The 13031-nt window shown below is 42.6% G+C and overlaps 1 protein-coding gene across 5 annotated transcripts in view; it reads right to left on the bottom strand.

Annotated features, from left to right (window-relative positions):
* The window catches only part of epb41l4a (erythrocyte membrane protein band 4.1 like 4A), a 374673-nt gene that overhangs the window by 114594 nt on the left and 247048 nt on the right, over nt 1–13031 (bottom strand). For 4 of the 5 annotated variants that reach the window (XM_041186876.1, XM_041186875.1, XM_041186874.1 and 1 more), the window contains exon 12: nt 5584–5675. In XM_041186876.1, coding sequence (XP_041042810.1) covers nt 5584–5675 — 92 coding nt within the window. Of the gene's footprint in view, nt 1–1476; nt 1590–5583; nt 5676–13031 lie in introns of those variants that run through there. The other variant, XM_041186878.1, reaches the window with a different exon arrangement.

The raw sequence follows: 13031 nt of genomic DNA on the forward strand, positions 1-13031 counted from the left end.
ATCTTGAGGGAACTGCAGGTTTGTGCTCCATGGAACCATTCCCACTCCCCTTGCTTTAGCAGTCCTAGTAATTGGATGCCAGATTGCTGGGTTCCTGTGAGATCCTACAAGCCCTTTGAATACTGGTATACACAGTGTTACAATCCCCATAGAGGCTGATAACTTTTAAAGAGAGATCTGAATTTCCCATTTAGCAAAACAAAAGATTGCACAACAAGATTTCAAGGCTTTTACTGTAACAAATAAACAAAAACCAACAGCGACCAAACATTATTTAGTTGGCAACTAATACACTAAGCTACAGAAGAGGTATTCCTAAATAACTTAACACAACTATAAACCCCACAGCATGCTTATAAGTTACACTGTACTCTCAGCACATATGTAATCTTGTGTTTAAAGCCCCAACCTCCACCCGGCCTTAATAAGGTCTCTTCCCCTGTCCCACCAAGGCAAATCTTCTAGTGTTCTTTTCAGCAAAATCCCTTCACTCAACCTTCTGAGCATAAGCGACTGGAATTCCAATAGCAAGGCACCCTCTGGCGAATCCTTATTCTTTCACTCTCCACAAGTTTTGTTTCTTCGAACAGGAGATCCATCCTCATCGGCATGGCCTGGCAGTTAAATCAAAAACAATCTTTTCTCTCTGCTTGGTATAGCAGCACATACTGTAGAAGTTCTTCCCCAAATCTCTCTGTATGACTGCCTCTGAGGATCTGTGGGTCTGGGTACAACAAGACCAGCTGCCTCCTTCTTTGCATTGTTGAAACATACACCTGGCTTTAAATAAGTTTTGTCCTAGGTTCTGGTTCCCATGGAAACAACTTCACATGGGCTTGTCCCAGGCAGATTTTGTAGGAAGCCACATCCCCTCGCCAAACTGCAACATTTTACCTTGAATTAAAGGAGGCAGTTTAAAATAGAACCATTTTATAAAGTCCAGCATTCGTAACAACACCCATGATGACAGCAATCTGAGCCTGTATGACAACCAGCTGAGATTTCTTGATCTCAGTCTAAGCTTCCACTGCAGCACTCAGATGTTGAATAGCCTTGCTTGTGCTGCAATGGAAACTGAAACATTGTCCATCAGATGCTGTATCATGAGTGGGTCTGCAAGTTCTGGCATAAATTTGGTTACCATTTTCATGTTGGCAAGGATGAGCTCCAAGCCCTGTGCAAAGCCTTGTGCCAAGCCGGTGCCAAATTCCTCCACGCTCCCTGACAGTGATGACAGGCTTTCTGGCAGGCTGCCAATGCACCAAGCATTCCATCAGCCTTAAACTGTACAGTGCCCCATCAAAATCCAGAGCTGAGTCTGCAGCAGTAGAACTCACATACAACCGTGCCCTCTGGGTCACTGGCACCTATAATATCCTTTCCTCCTGCTCTGGCTGAAGACATTCATGCCTGGTGACTCACCATGTGCAGATCCTGCCTCATCGCTACTCTCTAAAGCTCGCGCAGTGATCGTATCTAAACTGGGAGTGTCAAATCAAGCAACTGTGCTTCCTCATCATCAGAATCCTGCTCCCCTTGCACTTCATGCTCCCACATCTGTGTTTGATCAGATGGCTGTTCTTGGGCATCTGAAAGGAAAAAGACACAGGGTTGCATCGAGGGAAGGAAGGGAAAGCCAGTGGTGAAAGCTTATACCATCTGCAGTGTTAAATCAGGAGACATTGTGGGATGAGGGGGAAATGGGATATAAGAACTTGGATTATGTAGTAATATACTGTCAGCTTCTATGATTTCAGCCCTGCTGCTGGCCAGAGACTTAGTCAGGGCCTCTCTAATGATGGCAAACACTGTCCCCTTCATGGAGGTGAACGCAGACAGCTGTGTCTGACTCTACCAATTATGTGCTGCTGCCTGTGGTTGTGTGCAACCTTGCCCTACAAGAGAGAGGGAACTGTTTCAGTGAGTGCGTTACAAGGTGTCTGGGTGATGTGGCTGTACAGCTGACAGTGTGTGCTTGATGTGAGTATGAGAAATTCAGCAGTGCTAAGTGTGAGCTGAAACTATGAATGTTAGGTGTGAGTCATACTTCATAAAGAATGTTGGTAGGTGAGTGAATGGACAAGTGTGTGAGGTTAGTGGTTCATTTGTAAGGATATGATACTTGAAGGTGCATTCACTGATCTTGACCAGTGAAGTATTAAACTTCTTCCTGCTCTGGATGCAGGTCCTCGGGCAAGACTGTTTGCATTGACAGTGCTAGCTATCTGCTCTCATTGCTTTCTCAGTGTCGGTCTGGAGGGTTTCTTGGCCCTGTGTGGATAGAGGGTCTCATTTCTCCTGTTCACCTCATGCACCAAGGTCTCCAATGCTGCATCAGAGAACATTACAGCATGATCTCGCCCTGTTGTGCTATTTTTGCTTTTCTTCCTGATCGGACACTCTTCCACAGAATACACCTTCCTTTAAGAGGTGCAAGCTGCTTTTAAGTGCTGCTAAACTTGTACAAATGTCTGCCCCCTGCTGAGGCTACCATGCATTTACTACTGGTTTATATGCTCTTATCTTTTGCAGCAACGCAGTGAATGGGTCCATTATCAGACCTTAACCAATCTTCTCCCATAGTCTGCAAAAATCTGGAATGTATCAGGTGGATTCAGATTGCAATGGGGGAAAGCAATGTGTATTTTGGGGTAGAATCCAATTATGCCCGATCCCCACTGCACCAGGGTTTTTTCATTCATTGCTTACATGTGTTCCTTGCATCCATTCTCTCTCCAAGTAATATCAGGAAAAGAAATGATTTGATTCCCCTGCATAAAGCATATCCTGATGGAAATAGCTCCACTAAAGGTTAAGGGTCAGTTTCCTCATAACAGATAATCCCAAAGACTGTTGGCTATTCAGAAAACATTTTCATCTATCCCTTTGCCTCTGTTCCATTGTGGCCAGCCTCAATTGCAAATTGCTCATTATAGCCTTGGTCCAAACACAGATAAAGAGCTGAACTCCAGGGGTGAGGTGACAGCGACTGCCCTTGACATGAAGGCAGCATTTGACCGAGTGTGGCATCAAGGAGCCCTAGCAAAACTGAGGTCAATGGGAATCGGGGGAAAAATATCTCCATTTGTTAGAGTCACACTTATCACAAAGGAAGATTTTTGTGGTTGCTGGAGGTCAATCATCTCAGTCCCAGGATATCACTGCAGGGGTTCCTCAGCGTAGTGTCCTTGGCCCAATCATTTTCAGCTGGATCATCAATGACCTTCCGTTCACAATAAGGTCAAAAGTGGGATGTTCGCTGATGATTGCACAATGTTCAGCATCATTCGCAACTCCTCAATTACTGAAGTAGTCCATGTCCATATGTGGCGAGACATGGACAACATTCAGGCTTGAGCCTACAAGTGGCAGATGCACTGCACAAACTCTTTAGACAGCACCTTCCAAACCCGTGACCACCGCCATCTAGAAAGACAAAGGCAGCAGACAGATGGGGACACCACCACCTGGAATCTCCCCCTCTGGCCGCTCACCATCCCGACTTTGAAATATATCACCGTTCCTTCACTGCAGCTGGGTCAAAATCTTGGAACTTCCTCCCTAACAGCACTGTGGGTGTCCCTGCATCACAGGAACTGCAGAGCTTCACAAAGGCAGCTCACCACCACCTTCTCAAGGCAATTAGAGATGGGCAATAAGTGCCAGCCCAGCCAACAATGCCCACATCCCATGAGCAAATAAAAAAAGAAATTTGTGCTACACAAGTGCCAGACAATGACCATCTCCAACAAGGGAGAATCTAACCATCTCCCCTTGACATTCAATGGCTGAATCCCCAACTATCAACATCCTGGGGGCTATAATTGACTAGAAACTGAATTGGGTCAGCCATATAAATACTATGTCTGCAAGGGCTGGTCAGAGGCTGGGAATTCTGCAGCGAGTAACTCACCTTCTGACTTCCCAAAATCTGTCCACCATCTACAAGGCAAAAGTCAGGAGTGTGATGGAATACTCTCCACGTGCCTGGATGAGCGCAGCTCCAACAACACTCAAGAAGCTCGACACCATCCAGGACAAAGGCACTCCCATCCATCACCTTAAACATTCACTTGCTCCACCATCGACGCACAGTAGCAGCAGTGTGTGCCATCTACAAGATACATTGCAGGAATTCACAAAGGCTCCTTCAACAACACCTTCCAAACCTGTGACCTCTACCACCTAGAAGGACAAAGGCACCAGATAGATGGGAACACCAACACCTGCAAGTTTCCCTTCAAGCCACTCACCATTCTGACTTGGAAATATATCGCCGTCCCTTCACTGTCACTGGGTCAAAATCCTGGAACTCCCTTCCTAATAGCACTGTAGGCTGCAGCGGTTCAAGAAGGTGACTCACTACCACCCTCTCAAGAGCAATTAGGGATGGGCAATAAATGTTAGCCTAGCCAGCGACGCCTTCGTCCCATGACTGGATAAGTTTTTAAAAATTCCTTCCCAATCACCACTATTTAGGTGACTGAGGTGTAATGCTGCCGGTGCAGGTGACTGCCCAACTTATGTAAATACCCTCACCTTCAGAAAGCTGAAGCTGGTGCAAGATCTGCACCACTATGGTTAGAGCAGAATACACAGAATACATGGCTTACAGCAACAAAACCCTTCAGATTTTTTTGCAAGTTGAAAATTACATATTAAATGTTAAATGAACAAAATAAATACATAAAAAAACACATTCAGTCAAAAGTTAATCAAATAGAATTAATTCCTCAGCTGTATTTCCACAGCTTTAGAGTCCACTCTCTCAGGGAGGCAACTTGTTTCTGACACAATATAGTCACAGACACACTTAAGGCAAACTTATGTTAAAAGATTGATCACGTTGGATCATGAGTCCAGATGGGCAGGTGTACCATTATTTTAGATTATCCAAACATTTTTAATGGCAAATTATGAGTGCTTGAGTGGGGTTTTGAACATATCCTTGAGCTAACCAACAGTGTGTGCTTCTGTAGTGTTCCAAACAGATTATGCAGGATACACATATACAATTACAGCCATGCGATGGAACTACAATGAGAGAGATCACGCATTATACTGTGATGCACAGGATCATAGTTAATATTGCTGCTACAACTATACCACAATATCCTGAATACAAATGTGCTTCACACTTGATGTGATGTCCTCAGGGAGCTCAAACCTTTATTGCAAATCTCCCTTGTAGTCCACTTAACAGTGATTTAAAAAGACGGAAAAAAGGCAAATAAATCAAAGCTACACTTCCCTTATCCCTCTCATTGTATATGTAAATGATTTGAATAAAAAACTTACGTGATGAAATTGCATGTCTAACTGTGGCCTCTGCAGAGCGCTGGGCTATATTTCTCTTTTGTGGAGCATAGGAACATTTCATTAGCAAAATGTAAGCCCTTGCATAAATTTACACTACACACATTATTTTTAATGATTCTTTAACCAAGATTATAATTTAGATACAAGTGAACAACCACTCGAGTACTGTCACACTGTCATAGGGATCTTTTTTGCAGCAAATAAGGCCAATGTTTGTGCTTTGTTTGTTATTCAGATCTAGTAATGAAATATAAAGGCACATACCTGAAAAATGTATGATACTCCACACAGCATCTCCATAGATGCTTACAGGCTGCTTTGTTGGGTACCTCAAAGAAGTATGATGTTTCAGTGCACTAAAAATAAACAAGTAAATAATAAAATGAAATTTATTTTACCTTCTTGGTATTTCATAATTACCATACAAATCTGGCAATGAAAAACGTCACACCTTTATAAGTATGTTCAAATGCAGCCAGTAAGCAGTAATGAATTAAAATAATCGTTGTTTTCTATCTGATTAATGGATTTGGCTGACTTTTGGGCAAGGCAGGTTCTGGAATAGGCTGCAGCTGAGCTGCTGATAAGCTTAGTAGTGGTGGTAGTGGGTTGGCAGGGCAGGGAGATTACAGAGGGTTGGGGAGAGCATGGTTCTGATGCCTGGATGTAAGGGTTTCCTGCACATCCTGCCAAACTTAATGGCAGGATAACTTTCACATCTTTTCAATGTATTTCCTGCCTGACAGTCAAGCAGGCTGATAGGCTGACTGCCTGATGTGAGGAAAAGAAGCTCAGGAATGAAGTGGGAGTTAGTGTTAGACACCACTGGAGCGCTAGGACACTGTGGTAGGGGTTGGACATCAGATAGGGAATTTGGACATCACAGCTGTCTTATCATGTGGAGGTAAGCTTGTTGATTCTGGGGAAAAAACACTCCTGTTCCTCTTGCCCACAAGCAGTGAAATAATGGCACTTATTGCATGGATTCAGCTTCTTTGGTCATTTACCTGACAGGTTTCCCCAGGCCCGACACTCACGATCCCCACAAGTTGTAAATAAAAATTAAACTAAAATGGAAACATGCAGCCACCTCAATCCTGAGAGTGGATTGGTCACCCAGTCGGAGTTGTCTCCATTAAAACCAGAATTGGGCTGGTTGGGGTCAGGTTTGAAAATTTAAAGATTTCAAAATTTCAACCTGCCCATCCATGGGGATTAACATTTCTCTTGCTATGTGAGGTGAACATAGACTTACCCAAGATTGGACAGAAGATGACATTGATTACTTAACATGAAATTGGGCCTGAACACCACTTAAATTTGCCACATTTCTATTTCTTTAATAGAATGAAAAACAGTTGATGATGCATTCTGAACAGGCGCGAAACAAAAACACACTCAAGGCTTCAGCGCATTTAACAAAAAAACCCTAAAATGTTTAGAATACTCAAAATTCCAACACTTTAACCTTGAGCCTGAGAATGGAATTTTCAAGATAGCAAAATGAAGAATTATTTTACAACACAGCATGACAGATGAATGCTGCTGCACTTTGCTGATCTTGAAGAAAGGAGACTTTGGTGCAATCAAGGTTTTGCTACAGTGGCTGGTCTGAATACAAAGCTGTTTCTGAGTAATCGTTTGCAGTTCAATGAAAAATGTGATGGTTCACTGTGCTGGATTGAAAGGTATGCTCAAGAATTAAAGGCGGTTTTTGCCAGGGTCATTCACCATGGCATTCTATGTAGTAAATTAAGTTCATCAGACATAATTATTTTTCATAGGCAGTAAGCATTACATAAAGTTTATTTTGTGAAACTCATCATATGTTAAAATTATTTTATTTGGTAAAATTAACCTATCTTTTTTTCTTCAGGTAACAAAGGACCTGCTTTGAACTTCCAACATTTTCTATGTTGCTTACAATTATTTTATTTTTTCCCTCAATTATATATTAGGAAATTATTGCACTTACTTTTTCCATGTACTCATGTTACTTGTTACCTAGTATATTACAGAATTATAAAATACAATGACCATCTTCCCATAAACTAGGATTTGATATTTAAATGTGATACCTCCAGGGCTTTCAGGTTTAGTGAATGCATTAATAACAAAAGGTCTCTGAAACATTAACTCAAAATTGATAACGTGGCAGTGCCTGTAGGGTTTTTCCAAGTTGATTACTGTCAGCAGACTGATTGATCACACATACACACTGGCTTCATGGAGACTAGGTCTTTATCTGACTTGAACGTTTTGTGAACTTGAATAGAAAATTAATTAAAGCTCCTATTGCTGTCTTATCTTCCCAATCAACTAGCTGTCTTAATTATCTAAAATCAAAGGACAATACAAGAGAGTCAGTGGCCCTGGAAACACACAGGCTCGGTACTATAAATCAGCACTTTCAATTAACATTTTTGGGCAACAGCAGAATTCTTTTCATTTTAAACTTTTTCTGGTTGTTAACAGTGATAGTTTTTCCTCATTTATTTGTATATCGATACGTATTACTTTTGCTGAGCTCGCAGTCTTCTGAGTTAATAGCGAATAGATATTTTTCTCAGTAAATAAATTCTAGGATTTAAATGTGAACTCTTGTAGTATAGCTGTGCTGTGTATATCGCCGGGTGGCATAATGATAGGGAGTATTGTTAGAATCCTGGGAATAAAAAAATATTGAAAAATAGACAAGTTTCTCAATACATATGATGAAGGCAAGGAGGCACATTCTTTATCCCTTATATTCAGTGCATCTGAAACCTCCAAACGGTCATTCTATCCACTCAGTATGCCCGAAAACCTCTGCTCCCCATTTACCAATCCGCTTCCAAATTCCTTATCCCACCTCCCAAATGTGCTTCAAATACCCTTTCTTAGCCCAATAAATTGACTCTACACCACCCAAACTGGCCAACCAATGTTTCCAAAGTCTTTCTACCTAGCCTTTGAATTGGCCTCCTTGACCTTTTCTCTCTCTTGAGCAGTTACAATAAAAGAATGTTCTGAAATTCCGGCTCAGTCACAATGGACAAGGGGAAGCTTCAGAAGCAAATGAGGGAAGATAACAGCAAGCACTTGCTGATATTGAATATCAAGTTCTAATTCTCATAAGCATGAAGGGAGGTAATAATTTGGTCTGAATTTTGACAATTCCATTTGACAATATGATTAAGACCTACTTAGTGATTTGTCATCACAGCAGTGTCAATGACTTTGTCTACTGTAATTCCTGATCATCAAGTGAGTTAAATAATAAACTTGTGCAATTCCTCCTGTTCATGTCTTAAGAAAGGACACAACAAACAGTTGGGTCAATTTGTGACAAGCCAGTGCAGTAAACATTAGTGTTGATCTTCCCCCTTCTCTCAAACTACCAGAAAAAAAACTGGTTCTCATTCCCATATCTAAGGAAGATGCTTAAATTCTAGGCCCTGAGCTCTGGATTACAACCCGAGAGGTCTTGCTTTTTAGTCTACTTCCTAACTCCTAGAATTCTTGATGCAAGACCTCTTTCTGCCTATGTCATTGGTACCAACATGTACCATGACCTCTGCCTTATCACCCTCCCTCTTCAGGATGCCCTGTAGCCATTCAGTGACATTCCGGACCCTGGAACCAGGGAGTGACAAGATATTGGAGGTGTTTGACAGGCTTAAAAGTGTCCCAGACAGCTGAGGGAGGCAAGGGAGGAGATCTCAGGGGCTCTGACCCAAATTTTTAATTCCTCTCTGGCCACGGGGAGGTGCCAGAGGACTGGAGAAAAGCTAATGTGGTTCCGCTATTTAAGAAGGGTTGTAGAGATAAGCCAGGGAACTACAGACCAGTGAGTCTCACGGCAGTGGTAGGCAAACTATTGGAGAAAATTCTGATGGAGAGAATCTATCTCCACTTGGAGAGGCAAGGTTTGATCAGGAATAGTCAGCATGGCTTTGTCAGAGGGAGGTCATGCCTAACAAATCTGATTGAATTTTTTGAGGAGCTGACCAGTTGTGTAGATGAGGGTAGTGCAGTTGATGTAGTTTATATGGATTTCAGCAAAGCCTTTGACAAGGTCCCACATGGGAGACTTATAAAGAAGGCAAATGCACATGGGATACAGGGTAATTTGATAAGGAGGATTCAAAATTGGCTTAGCTGTAAGAAGCAGAGGGCAATGACAGAAGGATGCTTTAGTGACTGGAAGCCAGTGTCCAGTGGCGTACCACAGGGATCTGTGCTCGGTCCCTACTATTTGTCATTTATATAAACAACATAGATGACTATGTGGGGGGTAGGATTAGTAAATTTGCGGATGACACAAAGATTGGCCGGGTGGTTAACAGTGAGGTTGAGTGTCTTGGGCTACAGGAAGGTATAGACAGGATGGTCAAAAGGGCACATAATTGGCAGATGGAATTTAACCCTGAAAAGTGTGAGGTGATACACTTTGGAAGGAATAATTTGACAAGGAAGTATTCAATGAACGGCATGGCACTAGGAAGTTCTGAGGAACAAAGGGACCTTGGCGTGTGTGTCCATAAATCTCTGAAGGCGGAGGGGCATGTTAGTGAGGTGGTGAAAAAGGCATATGGGACACTTGCCTTTATCAATCAAGGCATAGATTACAAAAGTAGGGAGGTCATGTTGGAGTTGTATAGAACCTTGGTGAGGCCACAGCTGGAGTACTGTGTGCAGTTCTGGTCACCACATTATAGGAAGGATGTGATTGCACTGGAGGGGGTGCAGAGGGGATTCACCAAGATGTTGCCTGGGATGAAACATTTAAGTTATGAAGAGAGTTTGGATAGACTTGGGTTGTTTGCGTTGGAGCAGAGAAGACTGAGGGGCGACCTGATCGAGGTGTACAAGATTATGAGGGGCATGGACAGGGTGGATAGAGAGCAGCTGTTCCCCTTAGTTGAAGGGTCAGTCACAAGGGGGCATAAGTTCAAGGTGAGGGTCAGGAGGTTTAGGGGGGATGTGAGGAAAAACCTTTTTACCCAGAGGGTGGTGACGGTCTGGAATGCGCTGCCTGGGAGGGTGGTGGAGGCGGGTTGCCTCACATCCTTTAATAAGTACCTGGATGAGCACTTGGCACATCATAACATTCAAGGCTATGGGCCAAGTGCTGGTAAATGGGATTAGGTAGGTAGGTCAGGTGTTTCTCACGTGTCGGTGCAGACTCGACGGGCCGAAGGGCCTCTTCTGCACTGTGATTCTGACTACCTTCCCGAACCCTGGCTCCCCACTGGAGACCCTGACTACCCTCCTAACCCCCCAGCTAACCCACGTGACCCCCTCGACTACCATCCCAACCTGACACCACCCCTCCCGCAGACCACTCGACTCCGCCACAGCCCTTCAACTAATCCTCCTGACCACCTAACTAACCCCCCACCGAGCCCAATTAAAACCCTTAACCCAACTACTCCCTCGTCCACCCAATTCGCCTCCCCAACAATCCCCAATGCCGCACCTGCTACCCTCTCTCCTCATCCACTTAACTGCCACTCTACCACTTTACCCACCCACTTTCCATCCTACCACCTCACCCATCTACCTACCACCCTACCCCCTCACCCTCGGACCTGCCACAACACTCCCTCACCCACCCACCTGCTGCCCTATCCCCTCACCCACTCACCTGGCATCCCACCCTTCTCCACCACTTACCATACACACTTAAACTCTCTCCAAAGCTTCTCAAAGTGACTTCAGGACCTTTACACTCTTTACTTATAAGTATAAGGTAGTTAGTGCCGTAAAAAGGGGGCATTGCTTAGCTTCCACTGACGGTCCTGAACTACGACGATGGACTCCCAGAACAGGCATGCTCATGGAGATAGTTTGATGACCTCATTGAAAAATAGATCAGCTGGAAATTGTAGTGAAGCATATAGTTCCACTGGACTAGCACCTGACCAGCAACTAGGCCAATAGAAACCTACACAACATAATGAGGAGCTGATGAAGAAAAATTGTAGATCTACATGTATTGTGACCAGGAATTGTAATCCCTTAATTTTGATCTACCACCTGTTGGATCACAGCACATGTCAATAAGTGACAAACTGCTACAAATCATCAGATAGCTAAGGTATGTCTGAACAATGCCTCTGTACTCAACAGCAAGTTGATGTGAAACAGAAGTGCCTGGATACTAAACCATGGCCAATGGTGAAATTAAATGTGAAGGATTTAATAAATCAGAGTCAATGACACTAATGCTATTAAACAAAGAGAAAAGCCTCTTACAGAAGCAAAATAGCAACTGTATCAGATGATCGTTACTAATCTAATAGTTCACCTTTGCTCCATATGCTCTAAGCGATTCTAGATAGAACAAATAGTTTTGTGAGTTTATCTCACAGTAAAGAATCTCTTTCACAATATTGAAGAACCAATTTGGTCATATTTCAGCATTAAATTCCTATTTCTTATTTCACAAAAACTGATGTGAGAAATTAAATAAGTTGATGGCTGGAAAAGTATGTTGAATTTTGGTTCAAGTTGTTCCAAATTCTCTAAACTTGCAATGTATGTTGTAACGAAGAGGAGATAATTAACCCAATTTATTTTTGCCAATTCAGTTCCAGTTGGTCACGGGTTAATCATATTACACGTTAATACCAAGCACAGAAGACAATGTTCGCAATAATTGTCTTGTATGAAGAGTATTTTGTGAATTATTAATCCAACTATAATGTTGGGGATATCCTGACTACTCACGAATTTCTGAATCAGTTCTCAATTTCTCCAACATGGTACTTTAATCTTCTATTAGTCATGAGGCCACGGTCTGTGATTTCTATCAATACATGTCCTCAGTCCCACCATTTAAAATTAAACATTCTCTCCAGTTGGAACTTGAAACCAACATTTTAGAATTGATTTTTTCTGTAATCCTCAATAAGATGCTAAAGCCAATGAATTCAATAGCTTAGCAGACTTCTTTCAGTATTGAGCAGTAAGATAGGGTTACCAAATGGTGAACTTTGTAACCTACAGTTTTGCCTGAAATGGGAGATTCTATATACCCAACTTTGCCCCATATTCTTTAATGCCTTCAGTTAACAAAAATCTACCTATCTCAGTTTCAAAATGAACAATTGATCCAGCATCAATTGTCATCTGTGGAAGAAAATTACAAACTTTGGCTATCCTTTTCATGTAGAACTGTTTCCTAATTTCATTTCTGAAATGTCTTCCTCTAATTTTTAGGCTATGTTCCCTAGTCCGAGATTCCCCCAATCAGTGGAAATAATAATACTTGTTCCCCATAATGTCCTGAAAACTTGAAACAAATCACCCTTAACCCTCTAATTTCCTGGCATACAACCCTAATTGTAATCTCTCCTCATAATGCAATTCTAGAGTCCAGGTATCACTCTGATAAATCTCTGCTGCAGTCCCTCTAAGGCCAATATATCTTTCCTAAGGTGTGGTGCACAGAGGTGCTCAAAGAACTATAGGTGGTCAAATCAAATACTTGTAAAGCTGAAACATGACTTCTACCCCCTTGTATTCTATTCTGAGACAATCACTGTGGAATCACCATTGGCTGGATTTTACAGGGCGTTGTATTCCCCAATCCCCGACCAATAAGTCGGTTGTCAGCCTCCCCATCCAAAGCACAGCTGTCCTGCAGCGATAGTACTCTTGGAGCAGTCTTAATTATTTCAGAACGGGACTTCCAACCCCATCCGGGACGAAATCCCACCCTAGAG

The sequence above is a fragment of the Carcharodon carcharias genome, chromosome 4 (assembly GCF_017639515.1).
Source record: "Carcharodon carcharias isolate sCarCar2 chromosome 4, sCarCar2.pri, whole genome shotgun sequence".
NCBI classification, from domain to species: domain Eukaryota; kingdom Metazoa; phylum Chordata; class Chondrichthyes; order Lamniformes; family Lamnidae; genus Carcharodon; species Carcharodon carcharias.